General features: G+C 45.0%; 1 protein-coding gene across 1 annotated transcript in view; it reads left to right on the top strand.

The window, feature by feature from the left end:
- MERTK (MER proto-oncogene, tyrosine kinase) overlaps positions 1-20,848 on the top strand; it is a 120,289-nt gene that overhangs the window by 30,080 nt on the left and 69,361 nt on the right. The window contains exons 5-6 of the mRNA XM_088477379.1: positions 4,043-4,129; positions 13,529-13,644. Of these exons, the coding sequence (XP_088333505.1) occupies positions 4,043-4,129; positions 13,529-13,644 (203 nt within the window). The remainder of the gene's footprint in view (positions 1-4,042; positions 4,130-13,528; positions 13,645-20,848) is intronic.

Genomic DNA, 20,848 nt, shown 5'->3' with positions numbered 1-20,848 from the left:
ATAAGCTCCCCACTATGTCTTGGCGTGCGATCACTATGTGTTTGCAGATGCCCACCAGCCTGTCTTAAGACACCCACTTGCGCACCTCATCTCCAGGAAGTGTATGTAACCATTGGTACATCGGGCACCATCGGAAGCGAACGCAGCGCTTGAGGTTGACTACACCCTACTGCGATCACTTCAGTGTGAAATACAACCAGGTGACGTGTACAATGACGCTGCCTGTTAATTATGCACGCCTCTGAAACGGCATTGAGCCGCTCAGGCACGCCTGCGTTCACATGTCCACTCCCCCGTTTCTAGCAGCCAGCCCCAGTCACCACCCACAAACGGCTTCTTCTCCTGTCACTCATTCTGCTGGGCAGTCTATGCGCAACGAGCGATCGTTTCCCGGTCTCTAGCTCTGGTTTGCGCACTGCGATGCGTACGCATGCGCAGAATGCGAACATCGGCCAGTTATGAGTGAACGCTTCTTAGCGTCTGGGTCTGAATCAGGTCCTCAGTCCACCACACTTGCAGTGTCATAGACACAATTGTTCCAACATTGATTCATACAACGTCACACTCTAGAGTGTCCATATCGGCATCGGAAAACTACGGTATTTATATTTTGCACATTTTCCTCAATGTTGGGTTGTGACTGGGAGACCCTCTATATATTCTGTGAGCTGCAGATTTTGATACTCTGGTCTGATTATCTTCTGTTTGCATTGGTTTCCAAATTTAAAAATGTCAGTATATAATGTCTTCTTTTTTATTGTTATATGACCAAATTACCACTACTGAGATGAATATTTGCTAGATTGTAAACCTCTGGGCAACTCCCCCTTTCTTTTTTTTCTTATACTTTTAATAAATATACTTTTTTTTTTTTTTTAAGGTTTTTCATTACCTTAGTAGAACATATAAAGAACTATACAGTACAGATTAAGGCAATTTATATGAAAATTACCAGACAAGTTGTCTGAAAGACTCAAATGAACTTTAGCATATCCTTGTATACTAATATGATAGTCAATACAAGACATAACGAAATAGATAGAGAAAACGAAGAAAAAGTACTCTCTTTTTTTGGGGCACAGGATAGCTGTCTATGTTAATAAGACGTAACTTTTAATAAATACAAGGAAAGCAAATAATCATATAAAAAGGACTAACCACATAGAACAACTTACAGTAAAAAAATGGTGGTCATGAAAAAAATATACAGCTGAAATAGGAATATATAACTCCCAACTAGTATTGCCTATGCTGTTATAACTCATAACATGAGTGCACGACCACCATATATGCAGTTCCTCGCTGTCCGCACAGTCTCCAACAAAGTTCAGAAGAAGTAGGATTTATCGAATGCAAGCGAGTAGGAAATAAGGCCCTGATTCAGAGCTGTACACAGCTATTGCGAGCGGCCAGGATGATGGTCGCGATGGTCAAGACCATTGCAACCATCGGGCTTGCGACGAGACCCTTGTGGTAGGGTCTTGTGGCCGCAAGCCCCAGAGAGCTTCTGGCTCTAATAGTGCCGGAAGCTCTCTCACTGACATCACTGGTGATGTCAGTGGGGTCGCCCACAAACGGCAGGCGTTCGCATGGGAACGCCTCCTTTTGTGAAGCCACCCCCACGCCACGCCTCCAAAATGGTGCGAGCTGTCGATCAAAATCGACAGCCGCCCCCTTTTGGTGCGAGACCCGGAGCGACGGAGCGTCCGTCGCTAGCCGGGTCTCGCGCATTTGCATGTTGGAGCCGGCTCCGGCGTGCGCATGCGCAGTGGCCTAACATCGACCCGCTCGCGAGCTGGTCTGAATCAGGCCCTAAGTACCATCGATAAGAAAATTTAGAAGAATTTTCTTTGATTCAGACCGGGATCGAACTTTTAGCAATTTCGGTTCTAATATCGGACCACTCCTCGGGGGTCAGAGTCTCACCTACATCACTCTCCCAGGCCACTTCATGGGCTTCCTTCTGGGGCTGGTTATAAAAAAAAAGTCTTTGATATATTGTGGATATTAAACCTTTAGTGGAATTATGATGATGCTGGCAGAGTGATTCTGTGGGTATCTTATCAGTAACTGAAGCTGTGTCATGATCTGTCATGGGGAATTCCTCATTTGGAGGACTGGGAGCCGGGTGGTTAGGGTGGTTAGGAAGCAACTGGAGAAGTGACAGTACTAAGGTCCTCCTATATAATCAAACCCAGGTGTTGGCTAGACCTAACCAGAGGCGCGGAGTCTAACCCACTTGGTGGTCTTCACCAGTGACCCCCTCATATTGGGATTTGGGTTTCGCCGCACAATGTGAGCAGGTCGCGGCCCTCTGGTCAGGTACCTGGGAGTGACAAGGACCAGGAGATAACACTAAGAGTGGGATAACTGAGAAACTGCATACTCCATGTAATGATATGGAGCGGAGATGAGTACGCAGAATAATGAATGCAAGAATACTGAAAGTTCATACACTGTAGAGAACTCATAATGTGAGAACACTGGGAATTCCAGCATGGGTTGCACTAGGGAGTATCTCTGGAGATCCGGGTGTAGAACTGGTAAATGAGAGTGGCACTAGGAGTCAGTACACAGATGCTGTACTGAGTACACATGTTGCTGATCCAGACGCAGGGCTGGTGCTGGAGAATGGCACTAGGAGTCAATACATAGATGCTTTGTACGGAGTACTCACGCTGGCGATCCAGATGCAGGACTGGTACAGGATGGCCAGCGGATCAAATCCTGACAGCGGCATCCTGGCAGCAGAGAAAATCCAGATCGTCGAAAGGTAAGTATTGACTAACCTATTCTACCCCCTAACCCCTCCTAAGTGCCTGATCCTAACCTCCCTCTAAGTGCCTACACGTAACCCCCCTTTCCCGCTGCCTATACCTAAGTCCCCCAGAGAGTGCCTAACCCTAACCTCCCCCCTAGGGGTGCCTAACTCTCCCTTCCCCTAGCCTAAACCTAACCTCCCTGGGGGGTGCCTAACCCTAAGCCCCCCCCCCCCCCGGAATGCTAAACCTAACCCCCCCCCCAGCGGCTGTCCGTGCCCGGTGCCCGGCTTACCTTCAATCGGAGCAATCACTGGAGAACTCAGACGCTGAGTAGTGCTGAAGTTGTTTCACTGGGGTTTAACACACAGACAAGTACTGAGGAATTCTCTAGAGAAGTCAGACGCTGATTAGCACTGGAAGGAGTCAATGGAAATAAATTGTATAAGCCTGGAGCCATGTAACAGAATCACAGTCACTGGGAAAGTAAAGTTGAACAGCAACTAAATGTTCCTGGAGTCAGACTAAATACCCTAAGGTAGAAGTCCATTGGAGGATAGTGTCAGCTGACAGCAACCAATGCTACCATTGGGTAAAGGGCTAATCAGGTGATGTAGACTGACATGGCTGCATCCATGACGGTAACCGCAGGAACCAAATCACGGAGCAACACATGGGTGACCTAGCAGACCCCGGGGAGAATACTCAGTGCGCCACCCTCCACTGAACCTGGCGTCTGACCGTCTGGAAGATTAGGGGAAGCCGGCGCAATGGTGAGTAGCGGCCGATCCCAGGCCGCATCCTGACAAGATGATTTTTTAAGAGTATGATAAAAGTGATGGATTTGAAAGAATTGGTAAAATATCTTATGAGGAAGAGAGACTTGAGTTTGAAGATCAGCAAATTCTGGAAAGGTACGCAGGGGAGCAACATCTAATGGAAAAAGGATATTAGATTTAATCCAGTAATGAAATGAATGATGATCCGTACCAGGAGCAAATTCTGGGTTATTCCACAGCGGGGTTAAGAGCGGATGGAAGGGATGGCGATGGTATAATCCAGAGCAGAGGTCCCATATAGAGAGCGTGTAGCGTATAGTAGGCAGAATTGTGATAGTAGCTGGGCGACTACGGAGAGAACGCCAGAATTCCCCCTATTTTTCTATGACTGATTTATATTGTCTCAAACTCATTCTCACACAGTACAGTATTCTAACTATAAGTTATTAAAATAATACAAATTAGAGCTGATTTTTTCCTTGTTTTATGTGTCATTTGCAATAGGTTTGGATACCCCAGCAATATACAGTTGTGAAGCTCACAACAAGAAAGGACTTACTACAACCAATAACGTGAATATCAATATAAAAGGTATTTATTGCTAATAGCAGAATATTAATAAACAGTCTCTATCGTGGGTTACATGATGGCATTTTCATACAACGTTTCACCACCGCGGAATCTTCTATGTGTATAATGTATATAGGGCCTCATTCAGACCCACTCGCAAGCGGCTGTCCGCTCGCAAGTGGGTCGATGTTGTGCACTGCGCATGCGCACGACGGAGGGAGCTCCGTCGTGCGCATGCGCCAGACGCGACGAGCGAAGGACTTTCCTTCGCTCGTTGTGTCTGATCAAAGGGGGCGTACTGTCGATGTTGATTGACAGCACGCCCCCTTTGGTGGGCGTGCCGGGGGCGTGCCTGCCAGACGGTGGCGTTCCCAAGGGAACACCTACCGTCAGAAGCCTGCCCCACTGACATCACTAGTGATGTCAGTCGGAGTGATTTTGGCTCTGATAGAGCCAAAATCACTCCAGGGCTTGTGGTCGAAAACCCCGACCACAGGCTTCTGGTCGCAGTGGCGATGGTCGCGATGGTCAAGACCATCGCGACCATCATCCTGCACGCTCGTATGAGCTGTGGGTGGTGACCCACAGCTATACGAGCGTCCAGGAGGACGCTCCATTTTTATGGAGGCCGGCCCTCATTCAGAGCGAGCGCTCTGCTCAGAGCGTCCGGCTCTGAATGAGGGCCATAGTTTCCTCCATTTCTCCTCCCATTCTCATACATTTGTGCTCACTTCTCCTTTCATGCTTTGACTGTCTCCATCCTCATTAACATGCTGATCCATAATAGAACTATCTATATATTACAATAACTGATCTTCATTTTTGTATGATATAACCCCTAAAATGCTGATTGCTACTGCTCAGGCACACATTTGAAATAGGGTATTTCATTGAGGAGTTTTCCCTCCCTGCCCAGTCTGTTATACACTATTAACAGACTGGGCATTTATTAAGTTAGACAGAACCAATTTGTTGTTATCCTGGTAGCAACATCAGCAAGATTATTATGACAGGTTCCAATTGGCCAGAGTTACTATTGTTGTTCCACCTATTTTCCCAGGAACCTCCCCTTGAGTGTCACTGATTTAGGATTTTACTGCTGTAATGTTGCAATTAACAGTCGGGATCTTTCATAAATGTCGCTAGACAATACATGGCATATCATGCCAATATCCTCTATTCTTCCCAGCCACCTAACCTCTAATATCCCTGCCAGATTGGACGTTGAGTATAATGCAGTCTCATTCTGTGACGATAAGATTTATTTGAAAGCATAGACGCTTGATTAACTTAATGAATATGACGGATCGAGAAACAAGTATAAATTATAAAGCAATGGGGCTATAAATTAATCTTTAAGTGGAACATGGTAGGTATAGTTGAATTAGGGGTGTTGTGTATTTTTGGCCACGTTAAAGTGGAATCTAGTACTGGGATTACCATGGAACTTAAACTAGTAAATTAAGAAAAGAAAAAGGAAATGACGGTGATACTGTACATGGATTTCGATGTGCACATGGTGTTTTCGGGACTTTTTTTAAAATTCTTATTCAATTTGTACTTTGCATGATCTTCCCATTGCACATATCTTTATGTTTGCTTCTTCTGCAGTTAAGGTGCCCATACACGGTGTGATAAAGCAGCCGATCCGACGGATCGGTACGATATCGGTGCTATATTGTACCGTGTATGGGCATGATATCGGATAGTGCGCACACCCGTGGGGTTGTACATCGCACCTCCAGATCTTACTGCATGTTCAGTTGATCTGGGGTTGTGTTGTGCGATCCCATGCAGCGCTATGTGGGTGGGGAAGGGGAGTGCTGGCATATTGGGCGATCGGCCACCCGATTGCACCGTGTGTGGAGACCGCCCAATATGACGGCCTTCGGATCCCCCGTCGCGTCGCAAGGTGCAAAACGCACCGTGTATGGGCGGCTTTACACAATGTTTGAATTGGTTTTGGTGCACAAAAGTTAGCCACAACCCAACCACAGCTTTATGAAATGTGCGAATTGGTTGCTTAAATACCACGTCCTGCTTTTTGCAGTTTAGAGATGCACCTGTGCATTATAGGCTGGATATGTTTTAGAAATCCAGTTATCTGACATGTTCCATCCTAGATGAGACAGGTCCATCCTCAATGGAACATATCACTATATATTTGGGATGTGCGCCGGACCATTTTTGTCGGATTTGGATTTGGTTCTAATTCATCGTACGGCTTTGGATTTGCCAAACTGCAGTGAATGGCTTTTGCTTTGGATTTGGATTTTTTACAAAAATTGACAAAAAAAGCTAAAATCACATCAAATGTTTTTTTTTTCTTCCTAGAGTATTATTAACCTCGATAACATTAATTTCCAGTCATGTATAGTCAATTTAGACCACCTCACAGCTTATAATATTGTTTTCACCATTATTGGCCAAAGGTTGCAGTGAGCTGACTGGTTACTAAGCGACAGAGCAGCGGCGCAGCGGCACAAACACCACAGTTTACTTTAAAGCACATCTATGACACATTGCCACACAGCAGTGGCAGAAATGAAAAGTAGTGCAAGATGGTATTGTCCTCGGGCCCTCCCAGCCACCCAGTGGGGTACGGCCAGCAGAATCACAGTACTTGTTTACAAAGTGGGCTACGGCCCAAGGAGTCACAGTGCATAATCTTATTCACATTACACCGCACATAGGGCCTGATTCAGACCCGCTCGCAAGCGGGTTGATGTTGGCCAAGTGCGCATGCGCACGAGGGAGCCGGCTCCATCGTGCGCATGCGCAAGACCCGCATAGCAACGGGCAAGCCGTCGCTATGGGTCTCGCTACAAAGGGGGCGTGCTGTCGATGTTGAGTGACAGCACACCCCCTTTGGTGGGCGTGCCAGGGGCGTTGCTGCCCAGACGGAGGCGTTCCCATGGGAACGCCTACCGTCTGGGGCCGGCCCCACTGACATCACAAATGATGTCAGTGGGAGTGCTTTTGGCTCTGATAGAGCCAAAAGCACTCCAGGGCTTGCGGCAGACGAGACCCTACCACAAGGGTCTCGTCGCAAGCCCGATGGTCGCGATGGTCTTGACCATCGCGTCCATCTTTTTGGCCACTCGCTATAGCTGTGGGTGGTAACCCACAGCTATGCGAGCGGCCAGGAGGCCGCTCTAAAAAAAGAGAGGGAGGGCACTGATTCAGAGCGAGTTAGTTGGAACACCATACCACCAACGTGTTCGACTACAGCCTGTCTTTATCACCTTGACCCCCTTTGGTGGGCGTGCCGGGGGCATGGCTTCCCAGACGGAGGCGTTCCCATGGGAACGCCTACCGTCTGGGGCCGGCCCTACTGACATCACTAGTGATGTCAGTGGGAGTGCTTTTGGCTCTGATAGAGCCAAAAGCACTCCAGGGCTTGCGGCAGACGAGACCCTACCACAAGGGTCTCGTCGCAAGCCCGATGGTCGCGATGGTCTTGACCATCGCGTCCAACTTTTTGGCCACTCGCTATAGCTGTGGGTGGTAACCCACAGCTATGCGAGCGGCCAGGAGGCCGCTCTAAAAAAAGAGAGGGAGGGCACTGATTCAGAGCGAGTGCTCTGAAAGAGCGTCCGGCTCTGAATCAGGCCCATAGGCCCTCATTCAGAGGTGCTCGCAAAGTGCAAGCGGTCGCTCTGAATGTTGGCGGCCGCTTGTGTTTTGAAGTGCGGCCTCCTGGTCGCTAGCTAAGCTGTGAGTTACCACCCACAGCTTTAGCGATTGACCAGGTTGATGATCGCGATGGTCAAGACCATCGCGACCATCGGGGCTTGCGACGAGACCCTAAGGTTGGGTCTCGGCAACCGCAAGCCCCAGGGAGCTTCCTCCCACTGACATCACTGCTGATGTCAGTGTGGCTGCCCACAAAACGGGAACGCCTCCATTTGTGAACCCACCCCCCTCCCCGCCTACTAAATGGGGCGAGCTTTCGATCGACATCGACAGCCGCCCCGTTGGTAGCGAGCCCCGGAGCGAGAGAAATTCTCTCTCGCTCCGAGGCTTGCGCACGTGCAATGCGGCCGCTGCGTGTGCACAGGGCCTAAACATCGACCCGCTTGCGAGCACTCAGCGCTTGTGAGCGGGTCTGAATAAGGTCCATAGTACCCCTGATTCACATTACACCATAAAGCAGTGTCTCTTATTTATGTTACGACACACAGTAGTGCCCCTTTTACACAATGCCCACAGTAGTGCCCCTTTTACACAATGCCCACAGTAGTGACCCTTATATACAAAGCCCACAGTAGTAATGCCCCTTATACAATGCCCACAGTAGTAGTGCCACTTATACAATGCTCACAGCAATAGTGTCCCTTACACAATGCCCCCAGCAGTAGTGTCCCTTACACAATGCCCCCAGTAGTGGTGCCCCCTATGCAGTGCCCTTAGTAGTTGGGCCCCCTATGCATTGCCCACAGTAGTAATGCCCCCAAGTAGTAATGCATCTTGTAGTAGTGCCCCCAATAGTTATGCCCCCTGTAGTAATCCCCCCAGTAGTAGTGCCCCTAGTAGTATGCCCCCATTAGTAGTGCCCCCTAGCAGTGCCTCCAGTAGTATGCCCCCATTAGCGGTGCTCCCAACAGTAGTGCCCCCATTAGCAGTGCCCCCAGTAGTATGCCCCCATTAGTAGCGCCCCTAGTATGCCCCATTAGCAGTGCCCCCATTAGCAGTTCCCCCATTAGTAGTGCCCCCAGTAGTATGCCCCCATTAGCAGTACCCCCATTAGCAGTGCCCCCAGTAGTATGCCCCCTTACACACACACACAAAGAAAAAAAAACTTACCTGAATCCCCGCTCCTGCCGCCTTCCGCTCTGCTCTATCACCCGCTGCGGAGAGTGAGCTCCATTTGGCTCCCTCCGTGCAGCAGCCAATGAGAGTCTGTCTGAATCTCATTGGCTGCTATAACAAACACACAGCTGCCGCTGGCGGCTGTGTGTTTGATTCTGTGTAGGGCAGACCGATTTCACTGCGTTCTGCCCTACACTAGTGGGGCCCTGACGTCGGATTCTCTTGCGAGAATCCGACGTCAGGAGGCCGCCGTTCGGCCTCGAAGGGGGATCTGAGTCAGACGGGAAACACCCAAACAGCGTTCGGGTGGACTCAGATCCCCAATGTTCGGAGCTGTTCGGATTCCACAGAATCCGAACCGCTCATCTCTACTATATATAGGTGGGCTCCTACTTGAAATCACATCCTGTTAAAACAGTTTATTACTCTCAGATGACTTTTATCTGTTTGCTTGTATAACATGTTCTTCAAGCTTTCATTCTGTGCACTTCAGGCATGTATTTATGCCATCAAGTAGAAATGTTTTTTTATGTTCCTATTGAATGTATTGCAAAGTAGCTCACTAGATAGAATTGTAGAACTGTTTAATATGTAGGAGCAACACAAATACATTACACTTTCTAAAGATATAAATCATTACAATTTCTGAAGATATAAAAAGCACAGAAGAAACCAATAACATAAGGTGATGAAAGACGGACATGTCCTTTGAATCTGGCTCAAAATTGAGATTTGTAGGTAGACATTAATTTCTTTCTCTCAGTTAATTCTACAAACTCTAATATATAACTAGTGTCACTCTGCTGCTTATAACTCATTCAAATGTCTGACCTTGTGTTTTCTATGTCACCCAGCAATCAGGAAAGTGTTTTTATACTTAATTCAGTAGTGTATAAGGATGTAATGAATCATTGTTTTCCTTTTTTTACCAGCTGTCCCATTCACTAATTTCTGGAGGAAGTGATACATACTTCTGTGTAGTTATTCGATCTTAAGCGCAGTCTAAGCCATAGTACTTGATGTAAGCTAATAGATATAATTTAGTGCAGTATTAATGTCATATGTACATTTATGCCAGTAATACAGTATACAGACTTCACTTTACGTGCAATTTGCATCAATTATTTAGGTATAATTTCCACATCTCCTAAAATGAAAGTAGTAAGAACACCTTTTTGAGCCTGCTATAAACACTGGAACCTGCTATAAACACTTATAAAAAATTGTATATTCACAATCCATATTTGTCCATTATTCAGATTCCTAATACATTCACATGCGTACAGAAGCGACACTTGCTAGTGGAATGCTGGTTGGATGACTTTTTTGCTGACAAGTATTCCTGTAATCCATACACTCTGGCCAGTAAAACTTTTTATTTAGGTTATTACACATTAATTGTATTCATCACTAGCTGTGTCAATTCATTTTCTAATATGTAGCCCCTGGGGCTGTAGATAAGTAATTATTGACAATATAAGAACATTTTGTGAAGGTGCATCAAAGAGACAAAGTGACCCTTGACAAGTCATTTGAAACCACAGTTGTGTGTAAGCCTAGCGGATTGTGAACAGTCACATTATTGTTAAATATTTGGCTGATAGACTCAAACATTTAAGTCTTGTTAACACTCCCTGCTGTTCCCTTGGTTTACCCTGCAGCTCTGGAAAATTGCCATATTTTAATAAGACTGTAGAACGTGCCACGGAAGAATAATGATCCTCAGTGTTTATGTAATTCAGACAGCAGCAGAATAAATCAGATCATTAATATATATTCTATTTGCACTGAATTGCAATTGGTTATATTGAGGTAGTAACCATAGTCTTGAATGCATTTAGTTGAATCTTATGCTTAAAGTAATGGGTGAAGTTCATTGTGTTTAGATTAGAGATGTGTGCAGAACCCCCGTGTTTTGGCTTTGGTCCTAAATCCTCATCATGTTTTGATTTTTGTTTTGGCAAAAGCACCCTCAAGTGTTTTGTTTTGGATTTCATTAAAAAATTATAAAAACAGCTAAAATGATGTAACTTGGACCTGTTTTGTTCCTGTAGTATTATTTACATCAATATCATTTATTCCCAGTCAATTTTGACCACCTCACAGCACTTGAATTCACAACGGAGGGACTTAAACCAAACCTCCAAAGTGAGATGAGTCAGTTCAACTCAGAACCCCAAAGTTCAGGTGTGTTTGCTATTCAGCAAAACCGAAACGCTCATCTCTAGATTAGATAGACTGAAGGGTTTTACTTACCTGGGATGCGCTGTTCTTTTAGTTTCTCTGAAGCTTCCAGCTGTTCACAGTATACTCCAGAATATTTTCTACCCGCAACTGTCTCTAACAGATGGAAATGCTGGTGATGCACTTTCCAGTGTATCCAAAACGGGTCAGTGTAGGAAGTATAAAGGTTAATACAGGGGCATATTAGTGCCTTAGGGGCCCATGTGCAGTGGACCCCCTCATCTGAGCCTTGGGCACCCTCAACCAGGCATGTTACATCGCTTCGGCAAACAGGTTCCTCCTCCACGGTGCCATCTTCCCAGTGATATTTGGGAGAATGGCACATATGCACTAGAGAGCATAGGCTCTGGCACAATGACTTAGTCTTTGCTGTCACTGCGCAGCGCCATCTTTCCCCGCTGTGGAGGAGGAGAGACCCACTTGCCAGAGCGAGATTAGTATACTTTGGGTGTGCAGTGCAGGGCCTCTCTGTACCCAGGGGCCAGTGTGCACTGCAACCATTATATACATGCCTATAGGTTACATATACATACATATTTTATATTAAGAAATTCTCAGAATCTTGTGCTCCACTGTAGGGTTACAATATATAAACACAATTTCTTTCAATATTATCACAATTAAATACTTACAGTATGTCCTTGTATTTCTTCAATTCTCACATCAGCAATCATGTATGCTTATATATAACAGATGCTTTATATTCATATAGCGGTTTCTTTTTTGTTCCTCCTGGTTCAGTGATACCAATTCCACTCCGTAATTAATTTTGAGGATATTTATTTATAAACAAAGCCATAAATAAGAAGAAGAATAAAATCAATACAAAGTTGCAGGTGATATATTTGCACCTGAAATCTTTTTCCTTTAACCAGGCTGATGTTATACTCAGTATGGAAACAAACCTAAGGGGCCCCAAAGAGTTCTCACATTGTAGTAGTAGTCACTGGTTAGGAGAAGATATGTCCTTGGAACACTTACCACCAACGCGTTTCGTCTACACTCTGGGCCTGATTCAGAGCCAGACGCTCTGACAAGAGCGCTCGCTCTGAATCAGGGCCCTCCTACCTATTTTTGGAGCGGCCTCCTGGACGCTCGCATAGCTGTGAGTGACCAATCACAGCTTATGCGAGCGGCCAAAAAGATGATCGCAATGGTCAAGACCATCGCGTCCATCGGCCTTGCGACGAGACCCTGCGGTAGGGTCTTTCTGCCGCAAGCCCAGGAGTGCTTTTGGCTCTATCAGAGCCAAAAGCACTCCCACTGACATCACTAGTGATGTCAGTAGGGCCGGCCCCAGACGGTAGGCGTTCCCATGGGAACGCCTCCGTCTGGGAAGCCATGCCCCCGGCACGCCCACCAAAGGGGGTCAAGGTGATAAAGACAGGCTGTAGTCGAACACGTTGGTGGTATGGTGTTCCAACTAACCAGTTCTTCTAACCAGTGACTACTACTAGATAGTGAGAACTCTAGTAGTAGTATCAGCCTGGTTAAAGGAAAAAGATTTCAGGTGCAAATATATTACCTGCAACTTTGTATTCATTTTATTCTTCTTCTTATTTAGTGCTTTGTTTCTAAATAAATATCCCCAAAATTAAATGCAGAGTGGTATTGGTATCCAGGGACGTATCTATAATGGGTGCAGGGTGTGCGGTGCACACGGATCCCCGGGTCCAGGGGGACCCGCACCGCACTCCCTGCACCCATATTACTTAAAACTTACCTCTCCGAGGTCCTGCGCCGAGTGTCAGCACTGTACAAAAAGCCAGAAAAATGGCCGCTGCGGCCATTTTTCCGGCTTTTGCGCATGCGCAGTAGACTCTTGACACGCTTTAGTGCCCAGAGTTTACTAATGCTCTGGAGGCCTGCCAGCCCCATTAGTCGGCTGCCGTCCGCCGGGAAGAGAGAAGGGGGTCCGTCCTCTCTAAAGATGCCCTTGTTGGTATCACTGAACCGGGAGGAGCAAAGAAGAAACCGGTATATGAATATAAAGCATCTGTTATATGTAAGCATACATGATTCCTGATGTGGGAAAATTCTGCTCGATGGGAGAATTGAAAAAATACAAGGATGTATAAGTATTTAATTATGATAATATTGAAAGAAATTGTGTTTATATATTATAACCCTACAGTGGAGCACAAGGTTCTGAGATTTTCATTTTGTACGTTTAATTATCAAGTTTGATAACACTGGTTAGAATACTGCTCCTTTCCAGCGCAAGATCACTCTTTATTTGTTGTATATTTTATATTAACATGCTGGACTTTATTCAATGCTCGATATTAAGTTTTGGTGATATTTTTTTCTTTATATGCAAAAAGTCTGCTGCCTGTTTCCTCTACAATTTGCCAATTTTTTCAGGTACTCCTTCTCCGCCAGTTGCGGTAAAGGCTTTGAACATATCAGCAAATGGCATCCAGCTTTCCTGGATCCCTGGCTTTGATGGATATTCTCCAGTCGGCCTCTGCACTATACAGGTAAATGCTTATAAAGCTAAATGTGCTACAGTATAAATTACTATTACAACATACTTATTTCATGTTTGCAATCCATACATTAGGTACCAGAGAGACATTATACATAATTACCTAGAAAACCAGACTTTAAATTTTTTTTGCACATTTTTTATAAATGGGTGTTATGTTTTCACCCCTGCATGACCCCACTGAACATCAGCCCTGCCTTATTTGAATCCATACTCCCCTATATCTGAGTCCACCCTTCCTGTGTGATCCTCGTGATTTGTGACATTGAGCAGCAGGGGAAGGGCCACATTGACGCGTGTTTCCGCAAATATGCATCAGAATTATCATTAATTTTTCATGAAAAGTATGCTGGGAAAGCGAGATTTCCATCACTGGATATATGTCATGTAATAGGGAAATACTGTTTACAGATACAGGTTCAGTAACTTTTATATTATAAATATATAACAGGTGATTATCAATCAAGTTCATGAACTTCAGTGTTGCAATACGTGTGAGATATTCTGTAAAGTTATCTTACAAGTATTGCAACAACAGCTAGATAATAAATGAGTCAACCTGTGTTTAATTGTATTTCTGATTTTCTGGGTAATGTGAGGTTCTTGTGATCCTTGACACCACCAACTCTCTTATGCTGCATTTACAGTACCTCTGGACTTGGGGATTTTTGTTTGCTGCCCCATAGGGCTACGTACAAAAATCTGCAAGTCTGGGGTGAGATTCAGCCGCAAGGACTTGGTGCCGTTACCTGCATTTCTACGCCGTTGCAGCAGCGACTCGCCTTCTTCGTGGCTAATAGGGTTGGGCCCTAATTGTACAAATAACATTTGTGCAGCTTCCTACATTGTGTTTACACTGAAGGGCAGGATATATTATGCATCCGCATATTCTATGCCAGTGTTTCCCAAACTCGGTCCTCAAGGCACACCAACAGTCCAGGTTTTTGTGATATCCATGCTTGGGCACAGATGGTTAAATCAAAATAACTGATGTTTTAATTAAGACACCTGTGCTCAAGTATGGCTATCCTTAAAACCTGTACTGTTAGTGTGCCTTGAGGACCATGGTTGGGGACCCCTGTTCTATGCAATACATCCTGCCACTTATCGCATGCATAATGGTGATTATTGATACCGTATACATGAATAATTGAGAATAATTACACAAAACACAGCTCTTCTGAAAAGACCTGTCCTTTGCGTTATGAGGACATGGAGCAATAGAGGAGGTCATTGTGTCCCGCACAGAGGTGGCCTCCGGAGGCGACTGCCTTCCATTGTCTCCTGCATTTCTGCCTCTGGTGCCCAGGCTATACTTGCCCAGTCTCCTGGAAGTTCCGGGATATTCTTGAAATTGGTGGACAGTCTCCCTCAGGATAGGGGCAAGTTATCCTGATTTGGGCGCTTCCTGTGTAATGTGAGCGTGGCAAGGTAACCGATGACGCAATTTGCTATGAAAAACCTTCTAGGGGAGGGGCCATGATGAACCAATTTGTCACGCTACCAAACCCCCCACCTGGACCCAGGCCAGTCAAGAGCTGCTCCGGGCCTCGGTAAAAAAAGGGGGCGTGTCCTAATCACGGGAGGCATGGCCATGCCCCATTTGCTAAAAAAAAGTTTTGTGGCGCTGCGCACTGGCGAGGTGGGCGCAGTGAGCCCTCTCAGCCCGGCGCATAACCAGTGGGGGGCGCGATCAGCTTGATTGCTCCCCCCACAGGCATAGGAGACTTCTTTGGCTGCTTCTTAGCAGCCGCGAGCAGTCTCCATGGCAGCCCAGCACACAGCAGTGTGTGCTGGGCTGCTGTGTGATATAAGAGGGGGGGGAGCGGTGCTGGACCCGGGCCCCCGCCGGGCCCCCCCAGCAAGCCCGGGCCCGGGTAATTTGGACCCGCTCCCTCACCCCTCTCAGCGCCCCTGCCTGGACTTCCCATTCCTGGACAGGGACTTGCAAATGTTGCAAGTATGGCCCAGGCATTTGCAGTTATGGCTGGTGCCTGAGCACCTTGTGTTAAATTCTAATCTCCTGCTTGTCCATGTTTTCATTTATTAGCCAATCAGGATATAGGGGGAGATTTATCAAAGCTTTTAGAGAGATGAAGTGGAGAGAGATAAAGGAATCTATGTACTAAGAAGCCTTGGAGACAGTTAAAGTAGATGGAGATAAAGTACCAACCAATTAGCTCCTAACTGTTGCTTACAGCTTGACAGCTAGGAGCTAGTTGGTTGGTACTTTATCTCCATCCACTTTATCTCTCTCCAAGGCTTTGTACATAGACCTCAATGTACCAACCATTCAGCTCCTGACTGTCATTTTTCAATGCCTGTAGATTAGAATGACAGTTAGAAACTGATTTGTTAGTTCTCTCTCTCTCTCTCTCTCTCTCTCTCTCTCTCTCCCCCCCCTCTCTCTCTCTCCCCCTCTCTCTCTTTGCTTTATCTCTCTGAGGGGCAGATATACTAAGCTCAGGAAAGTGATAAATTTGAAAGTGATAAACTACCAACCAATCAGCTCCTAACTGTCATTTTTCCAAACACAGCCTGTAAGATGACAGTTAGGAGCTGAGTGGTTGGTCGTTTATCTCTCTCCAATTTATCACTTCCCAGAACTTTGATAAATCTCACCCAAAGCTTTGATAAATCTCCTCCATAGAAATGTACACAGCAGCAGGAGTTGATTGCACTATTCATGTTTAAGGCAGTGACCTGTCTATTCCTGTGATTGTATCACAGGGATGCAGGGTCCCCAATAGCAAGGAGTAGTGATATAAGAGTCCTATAAAACTGATGCAGGGATATGGTGCTGTTAAATGCAAATGTGATGGTTAAATTCAATACCTCGAACTACAACTAAGTTCACGTACTCAACTCGTTTTCTTACTGGAATTGCTAATTGCTCATTATAAAAGTGGAATAAATAAAAATGTCTGTAATGCTATAAAATGGGCAATTATTCCTCTTTTTACTTCATTTTTTTTACATTCATAAATGTCATCCATGTAATATGTTCTAACATAGACATCCTTGTTGAATCTGAGAATATAAAGAGTCACTGAAGATCTTAAACCAATGGGTCTATTTATCAAAGAGACCTGAAAATACCTCATTTATATGGCTTTCAGGTGTAGATTAGTTAAAAATAAAAATGAAAAATAAATAAAAATGTTTACTACAGTTAGTGTAGAAGTTTTCTACTCCAATACTCAAGCTCCCCCGAACAGGTCATGTTTTCAGGATTTCTATCTGTAGAAACAGGTGGGAAAAATACTGACCCAGCAAAAAAAGATGAAATCTCCTATGCATGATTATAGAAATCCTGAAAACGTGACCTGTTAGGGGTACTTTACTTGAGGACTGGAATTGAAATCCCCTGAATTAGAATAATAAAGTATTTATTATTTTTACTATCCTGAAATAGCGATAACATCTCCTAAGTTATCTCATCCTGAGATAGCGGTAACATAGGAGGATAGACAGCAATACAAGTACAGCTGCTATCCTGTTTAAATATGTGATTTGCTTTGCATGGGGATGTTTGTTGCTGGAGCTGTACTGCGATGGGCAACACCAGCAACACCTGTTCATACCAATATCATCACAGACTGCGTATATTTACAAATAGGAAGACGTCTCCATCTGATAAATAAGCATCAAAACAGGTGCTAGTGGGAACTATGGAAAAAGCATAATTACAAATTCTTATACAGATGTCAATCCTGACTAATAATGGAAATCCATTTCAGAAATTATTTTAGATGATGGGTTTTATGAGCAATAAAATAAATGTGAACAGTGGCCCATGCTTTTAGAAATGAACAGATTTTACATTGTTTTGTGTTAATGGGATGTAACCGCTATATATTTGCGGGTTAATTTTTTTTCCCCCTAAAGTGAAAATGAAATGTTTTAGCACAGCTTTCATTATTCTCCTTTTGTTCTAGTGTAGTTCAGGAAGTTGGATAAAAGCAGTTGCTTCCTGCAATAACTGCTGGTGACAGGAAAGGGTGTAGTCTCTTATGTGGAATTTGGGTACCACATTAGATTCTTAAAGAGATGGGACACAATATGTCAGTCGGTATGACAAATGCATTATTATTTTATTATTAACATTATGTTTTATTTATCTAGCACCACAAGGGATCCATAGTACTGTACAAAGGGGTGAAGCATACAACAATTTTCAAATATACATTTTTCCAGTGCTTAGATTACAAAACAAAAACAAAGGGTAGAGAGCCCTGCTCACAAGAGCTTACATTCTAGGGTTATTCTGGGATGACTGATGCTACTGTTATGAATGCCAGGGTAGATTCACTGTGTATGAATGGTTGAATAATCAGAAAAAAGAAACACCAAGGAGCTTGAAAAAGATTGGGTAAGAAAGTAGCCTAAAGGCCTGCAGTAGTCAGAAAGGTCAGAAAACAACAAGGTAGGAGATACGGACCTATGGCCAAGTGGTAGACTCGAGTGCTGATGTCTACAAGGTTTGAGATGTGAGGAAATGATATTAATAGCCTTGAGGTTGATATGTACTTGATTGAGGTGTGACCTTGTGGCCTAGTTGCAACCTTGAGGGCTGATGTGTACTTGGCTTGGATGCAGCCTTGAGGGCTGATGTGTACTTGGCTGAGGTGCGGCCTTGTGGGCGAGTTGCAGCCTTGAAGGCTGATGTGTACTTGGCTGGGATGCAGCTGAGACTGCTGTGAAGTTGGTAACTAAAAGTCCACTCAGACGCAGCAGTGCGGCAGAGACTACTGTGAAGCTGGTAACAAAAAGTCCACTCAGACGCCACAGTGTTGCTGAGGTAGAAAAGATACACACTGGACAGGAGGTACTGGAACGCACCACGAGAATGATCTCCACATATGTAACCCGTAGACACGTGCTAAACGCTATAGCCAGCATCCGAGGAAAGAATCAGCAGAGGTGAAAAAGGAGTAGCAGCACGGCGTCCTGGTCTCTTAGCAACTGGCCTGAGAGGATCGCCCGCAGCACTGTTGTCAAACAAGGCGCAGCGGCGGCTTGTGGCAATACCCCCCCCCCTTGACGAGGGGGTTAAGGAACCCCTAGAACCGGGATTATCAGGGAACTTCTCAAAAAATCTTCTTTTCAAGGCAGGAGCATATAAAGTTTTTTTGGAGATCCAGGAACGCCCCTCTGGACCGCACCCCTTCCAATGAACCAGAGATTGCAAACATCGTGAAAATCTGGAATCTAAAATCTTCTCCACAATAAACTCTTGATGACCCTGGATGAGACCAGGAGAAGGTCTGACTGGACATCTGAAACTGAATCTGGCAGAAGAAAAAAAAACGGCTTGAGTAGACAGCAATCGAATGTATTGTTAATCTTATGTGTGTTGGGTAACTTCAGCTGAAAGGCAACAGGATTGATCTGAGAGATGATGCTGAAGGGACCAATGAATCTAGGATCCTTCGTCTGTGAACATTGGCGATTGTTGATGTTTTTTGAGGACATCCAGATCAGATGTCAACCTTGAACTTGCATGGTTTACGGTGTCTATCAGCCAATGCCTTGGAGCGAACAGATGCCTTGAGACGACACTGACGAACTTTCTTCCAAACGGAGCCTGGAGACTGCCGTAGAGAAAGAAGTTATTCCAGAAATGGTTTCAAAAGAATTAGCTCTAGGATGCAGTCCGGAATTGCAAAAAAAATGGAGAAATGGTAAAAGATGAATGACGAGTTATTAAAAGCAAATTCTGCCAATGGTAAATGGGAAACCCAATCATTTTGATATTTGGAGACAAAACACCGGAGATATTGCTCCAAGGACTGATTGACCCATTCAGTCTGTCCTTTGGACTGAGGATGGTATCCGGAAGACAAACTGAGGCTGTTGCCAAGAGAAGAACAAAAGATTTTCCAAAAACGAGCAACAACTTGAGTTCCTTGATCTGAAACAATATCCACAGGTAATCCATGAAGTCGGAAAATATGTTGAATGAAGAAAACAGATAATTCTTTGGCAGAAGGTAGTTTGGAGAGTGGAATAAAATGAGCCATTTTACTGAAATGGTGAACAACAGTCCAAATTACTGAGCAGCAAGGTAGATCCACAATAAAAATCCATTGCAATATAAGTCCAAGGTTTAGAGGGCATTGAGAGGGGAAGAAGGAGGCCAGAAGGAGCAGTACAAGGAGCTTTACTACATTCACAAACATCACAGGCCATGACAAATTCACGAACATCCTGGAATAAAGATTGCCACACACTGAGCGGGAGAGTAGTTCAGCAGTTTTGGAGATGCACGGTGACCAACGGCTTTAACAGAATCGAAGTCCATAAGAACTGCTTTCCGAAATCTCTCGGGGACAAAGAGTAATCACTGCGGTTTTCCAGAAGGAGCTTCAGACTGACAGGAACGGAGAATATCAGCTAAATTCCTAGTCAAGGCCAAATGAATGTGGGAAGCTGGAATGATGGTTTCTTCAGAAGCTGTAGTCAGTGGAACGGGTTGGAAACTTTGTGAAAGAGCATCTGCCTTGATATTCCTGGAGCCGGGCCGGAAAGAAAATATGTAGTTAAAACAGGTGAAGAGCCCAACGTGCTTGTTTAGCATTTAATCTTTTAGCAGTTTCAATATAAGACCGGTTCTTATGGTCGGTCAAAACTGTGATCAGATTTTTAGCTCCTTCCAACCAGTGCCTCCAGTCTTCGAAAGCCCATTTGATGGCCAACAACTCCCGATTCCTGTCATCATCATAATTTCTTTAGGTAACAGCAAATTTACATGAGAAGAAGGCACATGATGAAACTTGTTGTCTCGGGGGTCCTTTGTGACAAAATAGCGCCAACACCAACTTCAGAAGCATCCACCTCATCGATAAACGGAAGATCCGGATCAGGATGACGGAAACCAGGAGCAGTGATGAAAGCTGACTTCAGAGAATTAAAGGCCTGTACCGCCTAGACAGGCCAGTTTGCTGTATCTGCGCCTTTTTTAGTCAATTCCACAATAGGAGCAACAATGGAGGAAAAGAACTTGACAAATCTACGATAATAATTTGCAAAACCTAGTGTTGGATGGCTTTTAATGTGGAAGGTTGGACCCAATCCAAGATGGCTTTAACTTTACTTGCGTCCATAGTGAATGACATATCCCAAAAAGGAGACCTCCTTCACTTCGAATTCACACTTCTCAATTTTTGCATACAGATGATTCTCTTGGAGTTTCT

Source organism: Taudactylus pleione, unplaced genomic scaffold (genome assembly GCF_031769625.1).
Source record: "Taudactylus pleione unplaced genomic scaffold, aTauple2 ptg000201l, whole genome shotgun sequence".
NCBI classification, from domain to species: domain Eukaryota; kingdom Metazoa; phylum Chordata; class Amphibia; order Anura; family Myobatrachidae; genus Taudactylus; species Taudactylus pleione.
This window is presented reverse-complemented; position numbering and strand designations above follow the sequence as displayed.